This window comes from Lithobates pipiens, unplaced genomic scaffold, assembly GCF_037356315.1.
Source record: "Lithobates pipiens isolate NorthernLeopardFrog02 unplaced genomic scaffold, aLitPip1_a1.2 Scaffold_13, whole genome shotgun sequence".
Classification (NCBI taxonomy): Eukaryota; Metazoa; Chordata; class Amphibia; order Anura; family Ranidae; genus Lithobates; species Lithobates pipiens.
In genome coordinates, this window is record NW_027507718.1 from 164,002,347 (window position 1) to 164,021,529 (window position 19,183).

General features: G+C 43.0%; 1 protein-coding gene across 18 annotated transcripts in view; it reads right to left on the bottom strand.

Moving 5' to 3' along the window:
- Positions 1-19,183, bottom strand: part of ADGRL3 (adhesion G protein-coupled receptor L3) — a 1,264,347-nt gene that overhangs the window by 484,761 nt on the left and 760,403 nt on the right. For all 18 annotated transcript variants that reach the window (XM_077475785.1, XM_077475784.1, XM_077475783.1 and 15 more), the window contains exons 12-13: positions 5,728-5,850; positions 3,344-3,552 (exon numbers count right to left, since the gene is read on the bottom strand). In XM_077475785.1, the coding sequence (XP_077331911.1) occupies positions 3,344-3,552; positions 5,728-5,850 (332 nt within the window). The remainder of the gene's footprint in view (positions 1-3,343; positions 3,553-5,727; positions 5,851-19,183) is intronic.

The window sequence follows — 19,183 nt, forward strand, 5'->3', positions numbered from 1 at the left end:
CGATTCGGCACTGCGTCGCTTTAACTGACAATTGCGCGGTCGTGCGACGTGGCTCCCAAACAAAATTAACGTCCTTTTTTTCCCACAAATAGAGCTTTCTTTTGGTGGTATTTGATCACCCCTGCGGTTTTTATTTTTTGCGCTATAAACAAAAATAGAACGATAATTTTGAAAAAAACGCATTATTTTTTACTTTTTGTAATAATAAATATCCCCCAAAAATATATAAAAAAACATTTTTTCCCTCAGTTTAGGCCGATACGTATTCTTCTACATATTTTTGGTAAAAAAAAATCGCAATAAGCGATTATTGATTGGTTTGCGCAAAAGTTATAGCGTTTACAAAATAGGGATAGTTTTATAGCATTTTTATTAATAATTTTTTTTTTTTTTTTTTTTTACTAGTAATGGCGGCGATCTGCGATTTTTATTGTGACTGCGACATTGTGGGGGACCCATCGGACATTTTTGACACATTTTTGGGACCATTGTCATTTATACAGTAATCACTGCTATATAAATGCAGTGATTCCTGTGTAAATGACACTGGCAGTGAAAGGGTTAACCAGTGGGTGGCAGTGTAGGGGTTAAGTGTTCCTAGGGGTGTGTTACTAACTGTGGGGGGGTTGGGCTTTCATTTAGTGTACACTGATCTCTGCTCCAATCACATGGAGCAGAGATCAGCGTCACTAGTTGCTAGGCAGAATGGAAAAATGTTGTTTATACAGCATTTCCTCCATTCGGCCGCTCCGTGAGACGATCGCGGGGATGCCCGCGGCGATCGAGTCCGCGGGTCCCGCGACCGGACTCACGGGGGTCCCGACCAGCGCGGGAGCGCGCCGCCGGCGGCGCGCTCCTGATGGCACGGCGGCAACGAATATTGGACGTACATGTATGCCAATATGCCTGCCGGTGCCATTCTGTCGACGTACATCGTCGTGCGCTGGTCGGGAAGTGGTTAAATTGTAGCAAAGTGTCATTTATTCAGTGTTGTCACATGAAAAGATATAATAAAATATTTAGAAAAATTTGAGGGTTGTACTCATTTTTGTAAGATACTGTATATATGTTTTTTTTTTTTTACTACATAGATTTTTTTCACTATTCATTATCACTTGCATATAAGTGGATGGTACACTGCATTTTGGACTTGGTACTTTATATTTTGGGATGGAAGCTAATTAGATCATTTTTTTTAGTCACACAGATTCATGCATTCGAAAAGATTTAAACGCTGTGTATATGGTTTTGTTTTGTTTGATTGCGTAGAGGTTTATTTATTTTTATTATGTTTATAAATGGCATAGCTGTGGAGCTTGGTACCAGCTTTAAGGGCAAGTGAAGGACTTTCCAATAAAAGTGATCAGGCAGCACTAAAGCCAACAAATTACTTCTATGGGTCACTAGAGCCAACAAATTACTTCTATGGCCCTCCTGCCACACCGGCAGCACCTGTGGTGGTTCTCAGGCTCACCCATTCCACGAGGAGCCCGAGGGAAACAGCTTCTCTGAAGTTAGCTGGAGGATGTTCCCGACCCCAGAAGCAATGTGTATTGCGTTCCTTCCAAGGTCATGGCTGGTATTACTTGGCTAGTGTAGCTGAGGATGCAGCTATCTCAGTATGAACAGTGCTGGAATCGTTGTACTGGAGGGCAAGGGAGACATTGCGGATATAACACATATCACATAGGGGGCTATCAAACTAAAAAACAAAAATATAATGGAAAAGAAAATACCGGTGCTAAAATAATTATCTATTTATACACTGGTGCACTGCAATCCAATAAACCCCTTCTATGAAGTGAGAAAAAATATATGTCAAATTTTGGATCGCACCCCCTGTCTACCTTTTAGTGAAATAACAAAAAAATATATGAATATATATATATATATATATATATATATATATATATATATATATATATATACGTACAAACTTTACCACTGTGCATATAGTACAATCAAACCTCAGCAATACCACCTACTTATTGTCATATTGGTCAGTGCTTCAACAAGTGCAAAAAACTCATGCACATAAAAATGTATGCTATACAAACACAAAAAAACGCAAAAGCAGATACCCAAAAATACCAGAAACACCCCCCTATTTCAAATCCATATACACTCTCAATATCAAAAATGTGTGCGTATGGGAATGGGGTGCTTTTCCCCAGTCTCAATATTAATATAAGTTCCTTATTCAATCAATAATCCTCCAGTATTCTCATGTGCAGCTCTTCACCACAGAACACCCTTCGTGCCACGACCACCTTACGAAATGGCCACTCACCAAATTTAAATGGAAATTCACCTTTGGTTTATCCAATGGATAACCACTCCTTATACTCGCTTGTTCTCCAATCAGCAATCCACCGGTTTATGCACACTCATAAAAAAATATATGGAACCAACATAGTGTAAAACGTTCCAACTTTTATTGTAAAAAAAATTAAAAACAAATTGCACTCACATGTTCCTGTGTCATCTAGCCGACACTAAGCTTATCCAGCCATGTATGAAAAGTGCGTTTTGGGCCAATCACTGTTGTTCCACAGGTAACCTTCCTCTCTCTCTCCTGGGTTCACCTGTTACCGGCACCTGCACTGCACTGCAAACTAATCTCACAGGCTCTACGCGTTTCGCAGTTCCCTCTGCATCATCAGGAAGCTCCTTTGCAGTGCAGTGCAGGTGCAGGAACTTATATTAATATTGGGACTGGGGAAAAGCATCCCATTCCCATACACACACATTTTTGATATTGAGAGTGCATATGGATTTGAAATAGGGGGGTGTTTCTGGTATTTTTGGGTATCTGTTTTTGCGTTTTTTTGTGTTTGTATATGCATCCATTTTTTTTATGTGCATGAGTTTTTTTGCACTTGTTGAAGCACTGACCAATTTAACAATACGTAGGTGGTATTGCTGAGGTTTGATTGTACTATATGCACAGTGGTAAAGTTCAGATATATATATATATATATATATATATATATATTTTTTTTTTTTTTTTTTTCACTAAAAGGTAGACAGGGGGCGCAATCCACATTTTGACACATAAAAAACAAAAATGTATTAAAGCACAAATTATGAAAGCAAATAAAAGCCAATGCAGAAAGATAAATGTAAAGAATCATGTCTGTGCCAGCCCCATCCATCTGTAATGTCACAGTTCAGGTTGGTGGTCAGGAGTGGATAAAACTGAAGCTCAGCCATCTGTTATTAACCCTCCCCCCCCACATTCATTAAAAAAAAAAAAAAAAAGAGTAGAAAGATCAATAGTAAATCAAATAAGAAGTGCCAAATATAAACAGATCAGTTGGACACATTGCATAGGTTCACTTACCTCTATATGTTTAACAGTAAACATCACTGGATCGGTTAAGTAGACTTTACTACTTGATTCCTTGTAGACTGCTGCAGTAATTACAGGAGAATTTACAACAACTGTGTGATTTGTGGTCAAAGCTTCCATTTCTAATTTAATGCTGGCATTCTCTGTGGACAAGTAGCGACCCAGGTTCTTGTACAAGACAAATGCAACTCTAATCTCACCTAAAATGCACAAAGCAAAAAACAAATCAGTTTGAATGCACTCTTCAAATTATGACCCTGTAATGTGTCAATCTGTGAGTTGCAAATAAATATTAATCAGTTCTGTATTATTAGCCCCAGTTAAAAAAAAAAAGGAAATAAATACTCTGTATGTGAAATTCTGGAGACGATTAAATGTGTGCAATAATGGATTGCATAGTGAATAAGCATAGATGCATTAAATAAATTGTTAGTATAGATATAAGCTTTCAACAAACAATCATAAAGAAAATGACAGCCGGTGTATCTGTGGCTTCCCTTTATTTCAAGCTGATCCAGTCACTTCCCCTACCCTTTCCTCATATTAATGGAGAAAACAAGTGGAGTGGTTGGAGCAGAGGAATTTCATCTTTGGGCATGCTAAGCACCTTTTTGACCTTCCTGTAACAAGGTGTCAAACACCTCTGGTGAGTTTACACCTACCACTTGAGCACTAGCAGTGAAGATAAAAAGGACATCTCCATATTGAAGCACTTTATTGATGTTAGGAATTGTCACACTGGACTTTATTCATATATAATATTGTCATTTTCATTTTCTTTATGATTGTTTGTTGATAGCTTATAGCTATATTAACAATTTATTTAATGCATCTATGCTTATTCACTATGGTGGATGGCAACTATGTTAATATATACATGTGATATGTGCATGCCATCTTTTATGTTTGTTTTTATGAATAGAGGTGTATATTTCACTTTTATAAAGGGGCAACTACATTTAATATTTTTTTCATTCATCAGGATGCCATACACTGGTAATATATTTTTGGAATTAAAAATTGTTTGTTGCCTGTGATTTGGGAACACTCAAAGATGTGTGTAGATCACTTTCCAACTTTCTCCATGTAGTTGCATAGATTTGGAGTGCAACATTTGCAATGTGCTTGTAGTAGCAGCTCTATAAATATGTCTCTGCCAGAGAATGGTCTATAGTGAATAGGAGCTGTTTGATAATAATCATTCCTTTGAAATTATAGTAGATAGACTGGAGTGCAGGTATAAAAACAGTCAAATTGCTTTATGACTACCAAATGTTGAGAAATAACTTGCAATACTAATGGCTGTAAAAATGGAGATCAGTAACACTGAGCTACAACTAAGGTTGACAAAAAGTATTTTATCAGCTTTTTTACCATGTGCTTTAGCAAACTATGGAGCCTGCTTATAGTTGCAAGCAAATTCCTTTGGTAATTTGTATAAACATTGTCACTAGATTAGCTAATGTATAAAAATCTGTATATTTCACATTCTGTATGCCTAAAGAAACAGAATGAGAAAGAAAAATGTCGTGCTTAAAGCGGAGGTCCACCCTAAAGTGGACCTTCCGCTCATTGGAACCCTCCCCCCCTCCGGCGCCACAATTGGCACCTTTCAGGGGGGAGGGGGTGCAGATACCTGTACAGTACAGGTATCTGCACCCACTTCCGGGATAGCTCTCTGCGGAAAGGGGCGTAGATTACGCCCCTTTCCGCAAGTGCCTGCCCCTTTCCGCAAGTGCCCCGCTGCCTGCTGGGAAACACACAGATCCCAGAGGCAGCAGGGACCGTCCTTATTGCACAGCGCGACTCGCTCATGCGCAGTAGGGAACCAGGAAATGAAGCCGAAAGGCTCCATTTCCTGATTCCCATACCCAAGATGGCGGCGGCAGCACTCGAGAGACGATCTAGAGATCGGCTTCGGGTGCCGACATCGCGGGCGCGCTGGGTGGGTAAGTGTCACTATTTTAAAAGTCAGCAGCTGCAGTATTTGTAGCTGCTGGCTTTAAAAAAAAAAAAAAAAAAAAAAAAGAACGTGGAGTCCCGGTGGACTCCCGCTTTAAAAGCCTAGAATACTGTCTGATCTAAATGTCATAAATACACTCTATATCAATATTTATTTGTAAAATAAAGATTCTGAACAGTTGGGAAAAAATAAATAAACAAAATAAATTGGAAAAATATATTTGTAATTAATTTAACAATTCAGTTATTTAAATAAATTATGGAATCTAAATATAAACACAATAGACAAAAATGATAGATTTCCTTTAAAAAGCACAAAAATACAAATACCAAATACCGAGTTTGCATCACTTTATAAAGAATGAATCATTCATACACTTTTTATTCCAGATTACGAAGTACTATTTACTTACCATTCCGACCATTTTGTCTTAGTGTATTTGATGACAGCTGAATAGAACTGCTATGTCCTATATTCTGTGGGAATTTAAGATCTTCTAAATTCACATCTGTGCTTAGTCTTGCAACTTCAAGTTCTAATGATTGAACAGAAAAAAAACATTAAAAAATAAGGACATTAATGCCTCATGAGAATAAAGTGAAAACCAAGCAATTTCACTTCCTTAATTGTAGGTGAAAGCAATCATTTATACAATGATTGGGGATCTTCTCAGAGCCCTACAAAGTAGTGGCGTGGCTAACTCAAAACCATACCAAGTAGCCTCGTCACTTAGCCCTCTTTGATATTTCATATACTGTATTCCTACACAATGTGTGCCAGTAGCATACTAGGTTTTATAAATAATTAAAAAAAATCATCAATAAAAAAAATAAAAATAAAAGTGTGCACCATATGCATAATGAGAAAAAAACATTTCCAAAATGTTAAAATCATAATCATTATCAATAACATAAAATTGTCACTTTACCAACCTTTGTTTAATGTATTTTCTACTTCAGAATTCATCAATAATCTTTTAACCTAACCCAATTCCCAGAAAGTGCCCTGCGGGGGGGCGTGACTAAGTTGCACTGTGTGTGTCTATGGACATATTGTCAGAAACAATGAATCAGACTGAAACAGAAGTACAGTTAAATCTCACTTGTTTAATAATAATAAAAAAAGGTAAACATAGTCAAAACATAGCCAGAGTTCAGGAACCGGAACAGACAGTCAGACAAACCAAAACATCAGGGAATCAGAGATGAGCGTAGTAGAACAGCAAGCAGGATCTGGAGCCAGAAGGAATGTCAGCCAAGCAAGTCTTTAACAGGAACACAGGAGAGCATCTCTAGAGATGTGACCAAGGCGAAGGCAGAGATCATCTGGACTGGACAGCTTAAGTAGGCAGGACTGACGAGAAGAATATTATAAACAGGTGAGTCACTGTGGAGAGATAAGAGCTGGCAATTAGCCGACATCTGAGCCCAGCCATGACAGTACCCTATCCTCAATGAAACCTCCCCATCGGAGGACCACCACGCTTGAGGGGAAAACGTCTATGGAAATCACGGAGGAGGAAAGAGGCATGTACGTCTGAGGATGAGACCCAAGAGCATTCCTCCGGACCGTACCCTTTCCAATGCAGCAGGTACTGTATGTGACCACGGAACCTACAGGAGTCAACAATGGACTGTATTTCATACTCCTCATGGTTCTCAACCTGTACAGGGTGAGGACGAGGCACTGAGGTGGTAAAGCGGTTGCAGACCAAAGGTTTTAATAAGGAGACATGAAATACATTTCAGATACGCTTATTAGAAAGAAGGTCTAATGCGTAAGCCACTGGGTTAATCCTCCGAAGAATACGGAAAGGATCAATAAACCGAGGTGCAAACTTCAGAGAGGGAACACAAAGTTGGATGTTGCGACATGACAGGCAGACCCTGTCCCCAACCTGGTAGGAAGGCGAAGGCAGGTGTATGCAGTCAGCATGTCGCAAAGCCTCCTGGACTTGTGATCAAGTGGAACGAAGACCACGAAGATGCTCCTCTAATGCAGGAATACTCTGCAGAATAAATGAGTCAGCCAACATGGAAGGTTGGAAACCATAGTTCTCCATAGATCGGGAGCCAAAATTCAAGGCACCATTGTGAGCGAACTCCGCCCACGTTAAGAGGTCTGAAAAGTTGTTATGATGGTCAGAAATATAGCAATGTAGGAATTGCTCCAAGGACTGATTGGCTTGTTCTGTGGCCCCCTCAGACTGCGGGTGATATGCAGAGGAGAAAGCAAGCTGAATTCCCAACTGTGCACAAAAGGATCGCCAAAATCGGGACACAAACTGACTATCCCTGTCCGAGACAATCACCTTGGGTAGCCCCTTTAAGTGAAAGATCTCCCGAGCAAAAATCGAAGCAAGTTCCTTAGAAGTGCACAACTTCTTAAGTGGAATACAATGGGATATTTTCGAGAACCAGTCAACCACCATAAGGATAACTGTGTTTCCCTGGGAGTTGGGTAAGGCCACAATGAAATCCATAGCCAGGTGGGTCCAGGGCCTCTCCCCATTGGATATGGGTTGCAGGAGGCCCACTGGAAAGTGTCATGGAGTCTTACTCTGAGAAAACACGGAACAGGCAGCTACGAAGGCAGTTACATCAGCACGTAGACTAGGCCACCAGAATTGTTGGTAAATGGCCCAAAAGTGTTGATACTTCCCAGGGTGGCCAGCAGCCTTGGGAGAATGGTAAGTCTGTAGCATGGAAGTACAGAGACTCTCTGGGACAAAGCAGCGATCAGAAGGTTTCTCAGTAGGAGCAAAAACCCGAGCAGCAAGAATTGTATCACCCAAAGGAGAAGTGAGACTGGTGCAAACCGTAGCCAGAATACGATCAGGAGGAATTACAGGAACCTCAACTGTAATTGAAACTAGACAAGAAAAGAGCCCATCACACCCTTCTGGGAGAGGGGCATCTAGCCTCAGAAAAGAATGTGAGATTCTTATGGTCAGTAAGTATGAGAACCGGCACAGTGGTGCCTTCGAGGAGATGTCTCCATTCTTTCAGGGCTAAAATGATCGCTAACAGCTCTCTGTCACCAATCTTGTAATTGCACACTGCAAGTGACAAGTTCTTGGAAAAGTAGCCACAAGGATTCATAGCGCTCTCAGAGGTAGGACGTTGAGACAGAAGGGTGCCAACTCCAGTATCAGAAGCAGCAACCTCAAGCATAAAAGGTAACGTAGGATCAGGATGTGCAAACACAGGAGCAGAAACAAAGGCAGCCTTGAGACTCTCTAAGGCCTTAATGGACTCCGGAGACCAACGCTGTGGGTTACCGTCCTTTCTGGTCATATCAGTCGAGCTTGACCAGAGATGAGAAGTTACAAATCAACTTCCGATAATAGTTGGCAAAGCCAAGAAAATGCTGCAGAGGATGTAAACCCATGGGTCGGGGCCACTGTAGGACTGAAAGTTTCTCTGGGTCCATCAAAAAACCAGCAGTGGAAATGAGATAACCCAGGAATTTAACCTGTTCACAATGGAATTCGCACTTCTCCAATTTAAACGAGAGATTGTTCTCTTCGTTTCTGAGGCACAAGACAGACATCTGTGTGGTGGCTCTCTAGGGACTTGAAAAATATGAGGATATCGTTGAGAAAAACCACCACACATAACTGCAACAAATCTCGGAGGACATCGTTAATAAATTCCTGGAAAACTGCTGAGATACAAAGACCAAAAAGCATTACGAGGTACTCATAATGGCCTGTTCTGGTATTAAACGCAGTTTTCCAATCGCCCTCAATCCTCATGAGATTGTATGCCCCTCTCAAATCAAGCTTCATGTTGCTCCCTTGAGGCGGCCCAATAACTCTGTAATCAACGGAATTGGATAGGCATTCTTAACCTGTTCCTGACCAGCTGCCACAGTTATACTGCAGCACAATGGTACAGGCAGGCAAAGCGCCGTTATGCTATGCCGGGCGCGACGATCGGATTAGATCAGGAACCGATCAATTCCCAGGCCCAGGCCAATGATTTCTGGCCTGGACCTGGTGATCGCTCCTGATGAATGATATCCTTCCCCTGTCCATGTAAGTGTAAACACTGACAGGGGCAGTAATGTCACCCCAGGCAGCGTCAGGTTAGTGCCAGTACCGCTAACACCCACGCACGCACCATACATTTGTAGTTATAGTAGTATAGTGTCTGAACAGATCAATATATGATTTGATCAGAACTATATTAGTGTCCCTAACAGTTTAGGGTTTCCAAAAACGCAGTGTTAACGGGATAAACCTAGATACCTGCTAGCACCTGCGTTTAGCCCCTCCGCCCAGCCCAGCCCACCCAAGTGCAGTATCGATTGATCACTGTCACTTACAAAACACTAAACACACATAACTGCAGCATTCGCAGAGTCAGCCCTGATCCCTGCGAACGCTAACAGTTTTTTTGGTAGTGTTTTGATACAGTCGCTGAAAGTCAGGAGCTTTTTTACCTGTGAGTCTCACTAGTGTACCAATAAATGTAATGCCCAAAATGGCAAATAAAAGGTACACTAGTGAAGAGGCCTACACGTTTCTGAGCATGACAGATAGTGAAGAGGAAGTCACTCATCTGTCAGATTCAGGCTCAGAATACGATCCCGTAGACGACAGCGGCATCCTGGCAGATAGCTCTGACGATGGAGTTGTGGTCCTTGCCAAGGTCAGGCGTACCAGACCCCGCTCTTATTCTGCTGTCGTTGAGGTGCAAGAACCACAGGTCCCTCGTATGGAGCAGAGAGCCAGTACTAGCGCCGCTATTCCTTCTGGTGAACTGGTAACCAGCAGCGGCTTAGTACATACTGGTTGTACATCCAGCACTGCAGTATCACGTGGTGACATGGCAAGTCCCATAAGTGCAGTTCAAGCTGGCGAGGTGGCAAGCACAAGTAGTGTCCCGCTGCCACCAAGAACACAAAGACAGGCCCGTCGAGCCCATAGTGCCTTTCCTGCTGCATTCACCAATCCCAATTGGGAACCCACCACTTCTGCAGCACCCGTACTTCCCCCCATTCACTGGCCAACCCGGCATTCAACTGGAAACAGTCGATTTTGCGTCACTTGATTTTTATTCGCTATTTTTCACTGAAGATCTCTATAGATCTATTGTGGACCAAAGCAATTTGTATGCTGGTCAATACATTGCCGATAATCCCCAGCTGACCCTTGCCAGAGATTGGAGACCAATCACAGTCTCCGAATTTAAGACTTTTCTGAGCCTATCCCTCCTCATGGGTGTAACTAAAAAGAGTGAGTTGCGGTCATATTGGTCCACTGACCCAATTCACCATACGCCCGTGTTCTCTGCCTCCATGACCAGGACACAATACGAGCAGATCTTGCGGTTCAGTGACAATGAACTCTGACGTCCTTGAGGTGACCCTGAATTTGATCGGTTCTACAAAATTCGGCCCCTCGTAATCCACTTCAACCAACGTTTTGCAGCCTTGTTTACTCCTCATCAAGTTGTCTGTGTTGATGAGTCCCTGATTAAGTTTTCTGGCCACTTGTCATTCAAACAGTATCTTCCCAGCAAGCGTGCCAGATGTGGGGTCAAGATGTATAAGCTCTGTGATAGGGCCACAGGCTATACATATAGTTTTATAGTTTACGTGGGGATAGTCACGTAGAGCCGTCAAACTACCCTGACTACACAGGAAGCGCTGGCAAGATTGTGTGGGACTTGTTGTCATCCTTATTCAGAAAGGTGTACCACTTGTATGTGGACAATTATTACACAAGCGTGCCACTTTTTAGTCACTTGTTTGATCATCAAATTGGCGCATGTGGCACCATGCAATCTAATTGCCGGGGCTTTCCCCAACGGCTTGTAGATTCCTGTCTTAGGCTGGGGGAGAGAGCCTGCTTGAGATGTAATAATTTGCTCGCTGTGAAGTGGAGGGATACTAAGAATGTTTTCGTTCTTACCTCCCTTCATGCAGACACGACTGTCCAAATTCCAACCGCGACTGGTGTTGTGCAGAAACCCCTCTGTGTCGACGAATATAACCAAAATATGGGAGGGATGGACCTCAACGACCAGTTGTTGGTGCCGTACCTAATTGCCCGTAAGGCCAGTCCTAGTATAAAGAAAGTGTCTGTATACTTATTTCAATTGGCTTTGCTGAATGCTCATGTGCTATACAGAGCTTCAGGACAAACTGGATCCTTCCTTAAATTCCAGGAAGAGATCATCAGAGCCCTTCTGTTTCCAGTGCTCTGGCCCAACTTCCCAGTGCAAACGCAGTAAGCTGGCTGCATGAGAGGCATTTTCCACATGTTCCCTCTGGTACTCCTACCCAAAGAAACCCCCAAAGAAGATGTTGTGCCTGTAGAAAGCGCGGATTTAGGCGTGACACCCGCTTTTATTGTCCCCTCCTGTCCTGACCAACCTGGTCTTTGCATTGGTGACGTTTCGAACGCTATCACACACTAGTTGAGTATTAGCGTAGGGTACAGCACCACACAGTCATAGGCACACATACACAGGGTCTTGGGGTCTCGAAAGATGTGATGGGCACGGGTTGCGTGCTCGGATAAGGGTCTGATATGGACTTAGGGGGGACCCCCATGCCATTTTTTTTGGCGTAGGGCTTCCCCTTTAACTTCATACCAGGTGACGGGGCCAGCGACGCTGCCCGTGTGTGTGGGCAAGTCCGTTCATTTCAAAAGTATGGCGGATAATCCGGCGGTAGTCTGCCGGAAAAGTCACGTGTGGGCAGGTCCGCTCGTTCGGACAGTCTGGCGGACTTTACGGCGGTTTGTCCACCAGATTAAGTCCACCGGATAGTCTGATCGTGTGTACGTGGCATTAGAGCAGTGTTTCTCAATTCCAGTCCTCATGGCCCACTAACAGGTCATGTTTTCAGGATTTCCCTCAGATGAAACAGCTGGGGTAATTACTAAGGCAGTGAAACTGATCAAATCACCTGTGCAAAATAATGGAAAGCCTGAAAACATGACCTGTTAGTGGGCAATGAGGACTGGAATTGAGAAACACTGCATTAGAGGGACTTACAGTCTCATCAGAATCCATGCAAGGGAAGAATCAAAAACTGCCTTTAATACTAGATACACTATGGGCACTATTAATATCTGGTAAGCCCTTTGGGCTGTGCATTGCCCTGACAGTCTTTCAACATCTTGCTAATGACATCTTTAGAGATGGTGGTATATTTGGATTATATTTTGGTGTTCTCTTCTGATCTTTTGTCTCATCGTCATCATGTCCATGCTGTTCTTCAGTTCTTCTTTGGCCAAAAACTTAACACAAATCTTTTACTTACAAGTAAGTGCCATTTTTGGAATGCATCATAACAGGATATACGGACTGCCAACTCTAAAAGTATCTGCAGTATTGGAGTGGCCCCTACCCACCAATCTCAAGGCCACCCAAGAAATCTTGGGATTCTCCAAATATTATTAATGTTTATCTACAGCCAATTTTTTTTCCTAGTTTTGAAATGAGTGCAGAAGAATTAAAACTCCTTGCAGGTTTTGCTGCTATCTGGTTGCTCCATTAGATTTCACTTTCTGTTCTGGTGACACAGTTTTACCAGACAGGAATTAATGGAAACTCACCAACAGCAACACACAAAGAAGTAAAAATGTATGTTAAAATGTGTGACATTGGGGTGATTAGCTCAATTGGTAGATGCATTTTTTAGTCCACATCAGTCAGGCGTGTATGGTTAAGGGCCTGGTAGCCCACGTTTGTTAGAAGAAAACAAAATATTAGTCCATCCAGTAATCCCACGCAGGGGTCCAAGCTTAAATTAAATACAGCAAAATCAGAACGAAAATGCTAGCCCACCTGGCTACTCTTCAGCAGTACTGCTGCTATAGGTACTTGCCCCGTCCAACAAACTGCTTGGACGCACACAGCTTCCAACCCTTCGACACACAGCACACGGCTCCTTGGACGCACACAGCTTCAAGTCCTTCACACAGCTTTGGACATGCACAGCTTCAAGCAGCAAGCTGCTCACACACCACCATCCTACACAAATCCCCTCGTTATATGGGCTGTGTGCAGCTGGGCACACACCCTGCTCGCTAGCCTCAAGACCCGGACACAGGGTTGGAGATCCCGTCCCACCCATAACTCTCAGGGATCTCCAAACTACAGAATCCCATCTGGAGCTAGCAAAACCTGGAGAAAACTGACAGAGCAGTTTTCTCCATTTAAACTCTACACTCTGTAGTCCTGCAGTCCGCAGATATGCAAACTCTGTGTCTCCTTTACCTCTAATTTCATAGGGACAGAGCCTCGCTCTGTCACAAATGTTTAAATCATATATTCTTTTCCCTATATAATTTAAAATTATTTCTAGCCTAAATGTTATAAAATGAAACCATATGTTTCCATAAAACAAACATGTGACCATAAAACACTTATAAGTAGGGGAACGCAAGAACATTTGTCATACTTTTATTTTTGTGTGTTTTCCTGCTGTATAATTTCCCTCACTTCCTCCTGGTAAAAAATGTTTCACCACAACAGAAAGTAAGGCTACTTTCACACTGGGGCGTTGCGTGTGCTGGCGGTAAAGCGGCACTACATTTAGCTGTGCTTTACCATCATTTTAGCGGCCACTAGCAGGGCAGTTTTAACCCCCGCTAGCGACCAAAAAGAGTTAAAACCGCCCACAAAGCGCCGCTACGGCGGCACTTTGCTGGCGGTTTGCAGCGTTACCCCATTGCTCCTACAGCGCTCCAAAGATGCGGCTTGCAGGACTTTTTTGACTGCCCTGTAAGCGCACTGCTCCAGTGTGAAAGCCCGACACAGCAGCAGCTGTTTAAGGGTGCTTTGCAGGCGCTATTTTTAGCACTTTTAGCCTGCAAAGCGCCTTAGTGTGAAAGCAGCCTAAGGGAAAAATCTTGAAGTCCATAAAGCAGTGAATCCTGAAAAGTGTATATACAGCCAATTGTTTTTCTAGTTTTAAATTGAGTGTGGAAGGATTAAAACTCCATTCAGGTTTTACTGCTTCAGTATCTGGTTGCTACATTAGATTTCACTTCCTGTTCTAATGACCCAGGTTTACCAGACAGGACATCATGGAAACTCCCCAACAGCAACACAGAAAAAGGCACAAGTAAAAGAAGAGTTCTAACCTTTCCACACTCTAGAAAAAGATATTTATATCCTTTACCAACTTTTTTCACCTTGGTGACTCGCAATACAACTTATTACTCAAATATGGCTGCTTCCAGTTTCCTCCAGCTTCTATCCATTTCGGCTGAACCCTAACTACAAATTTCTATGAACTTCATAACAGACCTACCACCTTCCAAAGCTTTCACCGTCAACTGGGTGGTTGCAGACTGATTTTCAAAAATGGTAGTGTCTTTCCTTTCTGTGCTGGCACTTGTTTCTCTCTTTATCAATAAGATTTTTCACCCTCATGGTCTGGAGGGTCATATTACATCAGATAGGGAGGTTAAATTCGCCTCCTGGTTTTGTAAGGTTGAGTAGGGTAATTGTAGCCGTATTGGTGCACTTGCCATAGAAACAATTGAGTACTGTCCGTGATACTTTATTTGCAATAACTTACAATTTTTCAGGACAAGTTTTCAGGGTGTACCCCCTTAAAGATCCAAATTAAGGTCTTCCATAGTGTGTTCCAATTGTGAGAAATGATGTCCCACAGGTGTGCAGAAACTATCTTCCTTATGCTCCTTGATGGTGTGTCTGTGCAAATTCATCCTTGTTTGCAACTTTTGTCCTGTTTTGCCAACATAAGATCCTTAGCTACATTTATTGCACTGGATGAGGTACACAACATTACTGGAGGCACAGCTGTATGATCCTGTGATACTGAAGGTCCCTTTTGAGTGTGTACCAACTTGACTGAAAATGTGGATAATAACAGAGGAACTTGGAACCTGTCAAATCATACACTTTCTGAACCAGAAATAACAGTCCTCTCCAAAGGCCTTGCATTCTGCCCAGCCCTCAAATTGGACAATTTGCAGTCATTGTCAGATATGGAGGACAATGGAAACTAAGACCCCATACACACTATCAGATTTTCTGCAGATTTTTATCTTCAGATTTACCAAAACCATATAATATGAGGTCAAACCTTAAGTTTGAATTTGTATGCAATCAGGCAGGCCCTTCCACTACATGGTTTTGGTAAATCTGAAGACAAAAATCTGCAGAAAATATAATAGCGTGCATGGGGCTTTAAAGAATACAGCATGAGGTTTAAAGAATATTTTCATAGCAATGAAAGGAATCTTATGACAATGGAATGCGAGAAAAGGAACAGAAACTTCACACCCCCACAAGGACGCAACCCAAAACTGGACACCTATATTGGCACTTGAAGACTGAGTTACATCCCTGATATCCACCCAGCAGAAGAAAATTTTATACAATCTTTCACCACTGGAGTGAAGGGCTATACACAGACCATCATCATCATCATCATCATCATACCAGCAGATAAGGGGGGGGGGGGAGCAGTTGAGATATATACAAAAGAATACATACAAGAGAGTCAGATGCAGCTGGCAAATGCTACTTACTATAAAAATCTGGTTTGTGATCGAAACCCAGGATTTTACTAAGCAATTAAAAGATCTCATTAAAACACTACCAACCCACATACATTCAGAACTTATCAGTGTGATTCCAGATAATTGGCTAATTCATAAACTGAGGACTTCTACATGCTGCTCAAGATCCACAAGCCCATTTAAAGGATGCCCTGACTTCTGAAAAGTGCTGACTGTTCTTCAGCTGTGTCCTGATATTGTCAGGGAAATGATATTGACGACGGGTGTACTCAGGTGCGCTACAGTGGGTGCACGCAGATGTGCTATGCTAGGTGTGCGCAGTGACAGCTGTTGGCGCCCTCTGGCCTATTTAAGCCTGCTGCAGATGCATGCAGGTTGCTGGATTATCATCAGCTTCCTGTGTTCCTTGTACCTGCTACTTGTATCTGATTCCTGTTGACTACTAGGCTTGCCTGACTCTACCTGCTCTCCACCTGCATCGACCCGTGGCTTGGACCTGACTACTCTCCTGTCTCCGCACCTGTACCTTTGCTTGTCCACATGGTGTTTGACCCCCGGTCTGGCTACCGACTCTGTTCCTGGTTTATCCTGTTGCACCTCTTCTCGGACTGATCCTGTTGTACATCACCCCTGGCCTGGCTTGTTCCTGGTTGCTCCACTGGAAGTCTTCCTTGCACGGCTGCCCAATCAGCTTACCAGCATACCCCAGCGGCCCTCAGCAACCCAGCTATCCAGCGAACAGCATCTAGCAATCCATGTACCTTTGAGCACCGCACTCCCTGTCTCACTCCCGGGTGTGAGCTTCACTTAGCCGCAAGGGGCACCCTCTTAGCAATCCGGCCTCACTCCCAGGACTTGACAGATATTCTGAACCCTGTTAAACCTGGCTTGATTCCTGTTGATGAACCTTGGCTTTCTTCGACCCTGCTTTTGGACTCTGATTACTGGTTCCTGATCCTGGCTTCCCATCTGACCTTGCTTCTGCTTATGCCTTGTTACCTCACTGCCCGTCTGTTACTGAATCTGGCTATCCTCATGACCTTGCTCCTGTTTGCTGCTTGGCTCAATGCTGTTTCTGAGTGCCAGTGCTGGCTGTTCATCCTCTCAGCCTTCCTGGGTCCAGTTCCATACTGGATGCTCTGCCTGCACCTCCAAGCCTGCAACTCCACTTACAAGTTCTGCACACAACACCTACAGGCACTTGTGTTCCTCCTGACCCTAGCCACCATCTGTTCCACCTCCAGTGGGGCTTGGGTTGGAGATACAAGAGAGGCCAACCTCGTCATTTCAGACTCCTACCAGGTATATGACATAAATACTGCTAGTTTCCTGCAAGATAAAACATTTTCTGAAGATCACCAATATGTCACAGATTCTTATCATCCACACCAAACCATAAATACAGGGGGCGCATGCGCGGCGCGATGCGGGACGGACGTGCTTGAGATCAGCTCCGTCTGACCCGGTCTGCCAAGCCAGATTTCCCAGGGCTTTTCGTCTCCATCCCGGCCGAAAACCACCCAGCACCCCTGCGGAACACACCAGCACATGCCAAACCGAAAAAAACGGAGGATTAGCCGCTCCAAACACGCCACAAACCATCTTCAAACCATGGAGAAGCCTCAGGCTAAAAAGCTTCAAGATGGCGCCGGCTCCTCCGTGGTCTCCGGCCTCCCCGCGCTGGCACAGCACACTCCTAACAGGGAGTACAGTCCTCTCTCCAAGGCTGACCTGGATGATAGCCTAACAGCTATTTATGAGAAACTAGCTGACAAAATACAACATGAACTGCATAAAACTACCAGCGCTCTGACACAAGAGATTGCCAGCATAGGCAGCCGCACTGACATTTTAGAAACCAAACATGACGAACTCTCTCTCTCCCACAATGACCTCAGGAAAGATTATGAAACCCTGGCCGACAGCTTTGCGTTTATGCAGGCACAAATGGAAGATTTAGACAACAGAAACAGACGCAACAATATTAGAGTTCGCGGTATCCCAGAGTCGGTCACCGACCTCGCTCCAGCTATCTCCAAACTCTTCCATAATTTACTACCAGATAAGCAAATTTCTGTATTCACTTACGACAGAATTCACAGGGCCCTTCGCCCTAAACCAACACCTGATAAACCTCCACGTGACATCATCATGTGTATGAAGGACTTTCTACTAAAAGAAGAAGTCATGCGTGCCTCCAGGAATACCCCAAATATTGTATTTGAGGGTCACAGAATACAGATATACCCAGATATATCTCCAGCTACACTTGATAGGAGACGCAGGATGAAAGAGGTCACCTCAATTTTACAAACTGCTAGAATAAGATATCGTTGGGGCTTCCCCTTCAAATTGTCGATAATACACAATGGCTCAACCTACACCGTCTACAACATCATTGAAGGAAAGGAACTCCTAGTTAAACTGGGCCTTTTGGACCCCGAGCCTCCCGCCAGACCTGTATCCACCCCACGCTCTTCGCCGATCTGGTCAACACCAGCTTCAAGACGCCCTCAACGGGGTCAAGTAAGATGGCGACAATCCCCACAGGACTAACCCCTTTCTTCATTTGAGAATTGTCAACCACTTTACCATATCTATGGTTGCTATTGGAATCTCAACCAAGTTAACTAAAGTTCTCTGCTGGTTTTTGCATATACTTAATGTCTGAGAGAGGAATAGTCAGGCCTCTCCCCCCTTCTTCCCCCTTTTTTTTCTTTTCTTTTTTCTTTTTTTTCTTTTTCCACTATACTTTTATTTTTATTATAACCGGATCACTACTCAGTCAACTTTATATCCACCATAACATGATTCTGAACTTCCACACTTGAACACTATCTTTTTATATCACTATACCAACCTTTTTTTTTATTATTATTTTTTTTTTATTATTTTTTATTTTTTTTTGTGTGTCGTCACCTCCTTATATTCTTCTCACTGAGCCCTCCTGATTGACTGCTGAGGCAGTGGCTCCAACATATGGGTACGACTACTCTACCCTCCCCACCCCCCCCCCCTTTTTTTTTTTTTTTTTTTTTTTTTTTTTGGGGGATGAGAGCTACTGTTGTTGTCTTTTTTTTCATTGACTTATTTGTCTGTTTTTCTCCTCTCTCGTATTATTACTTTAATAATGTTATATAATGGTTATGTATACTGACCCCGGTCCGATTTTGCTGGAAAGATTTTTTTATTTTTTCTGGTATTAGATGGACTGAGGGTTCTGTGAAAGGGAGGGAGGGATTCCTTTTTTCTTTCCCTTTCTCCCTTTCCTCTTTTTCTCCCCCATCCGATTGCGTGGGGACGTAGAGGGAAGGAGATGTTGGTAGAAAAGAGTAAAAAAAAGAGTAAAAAA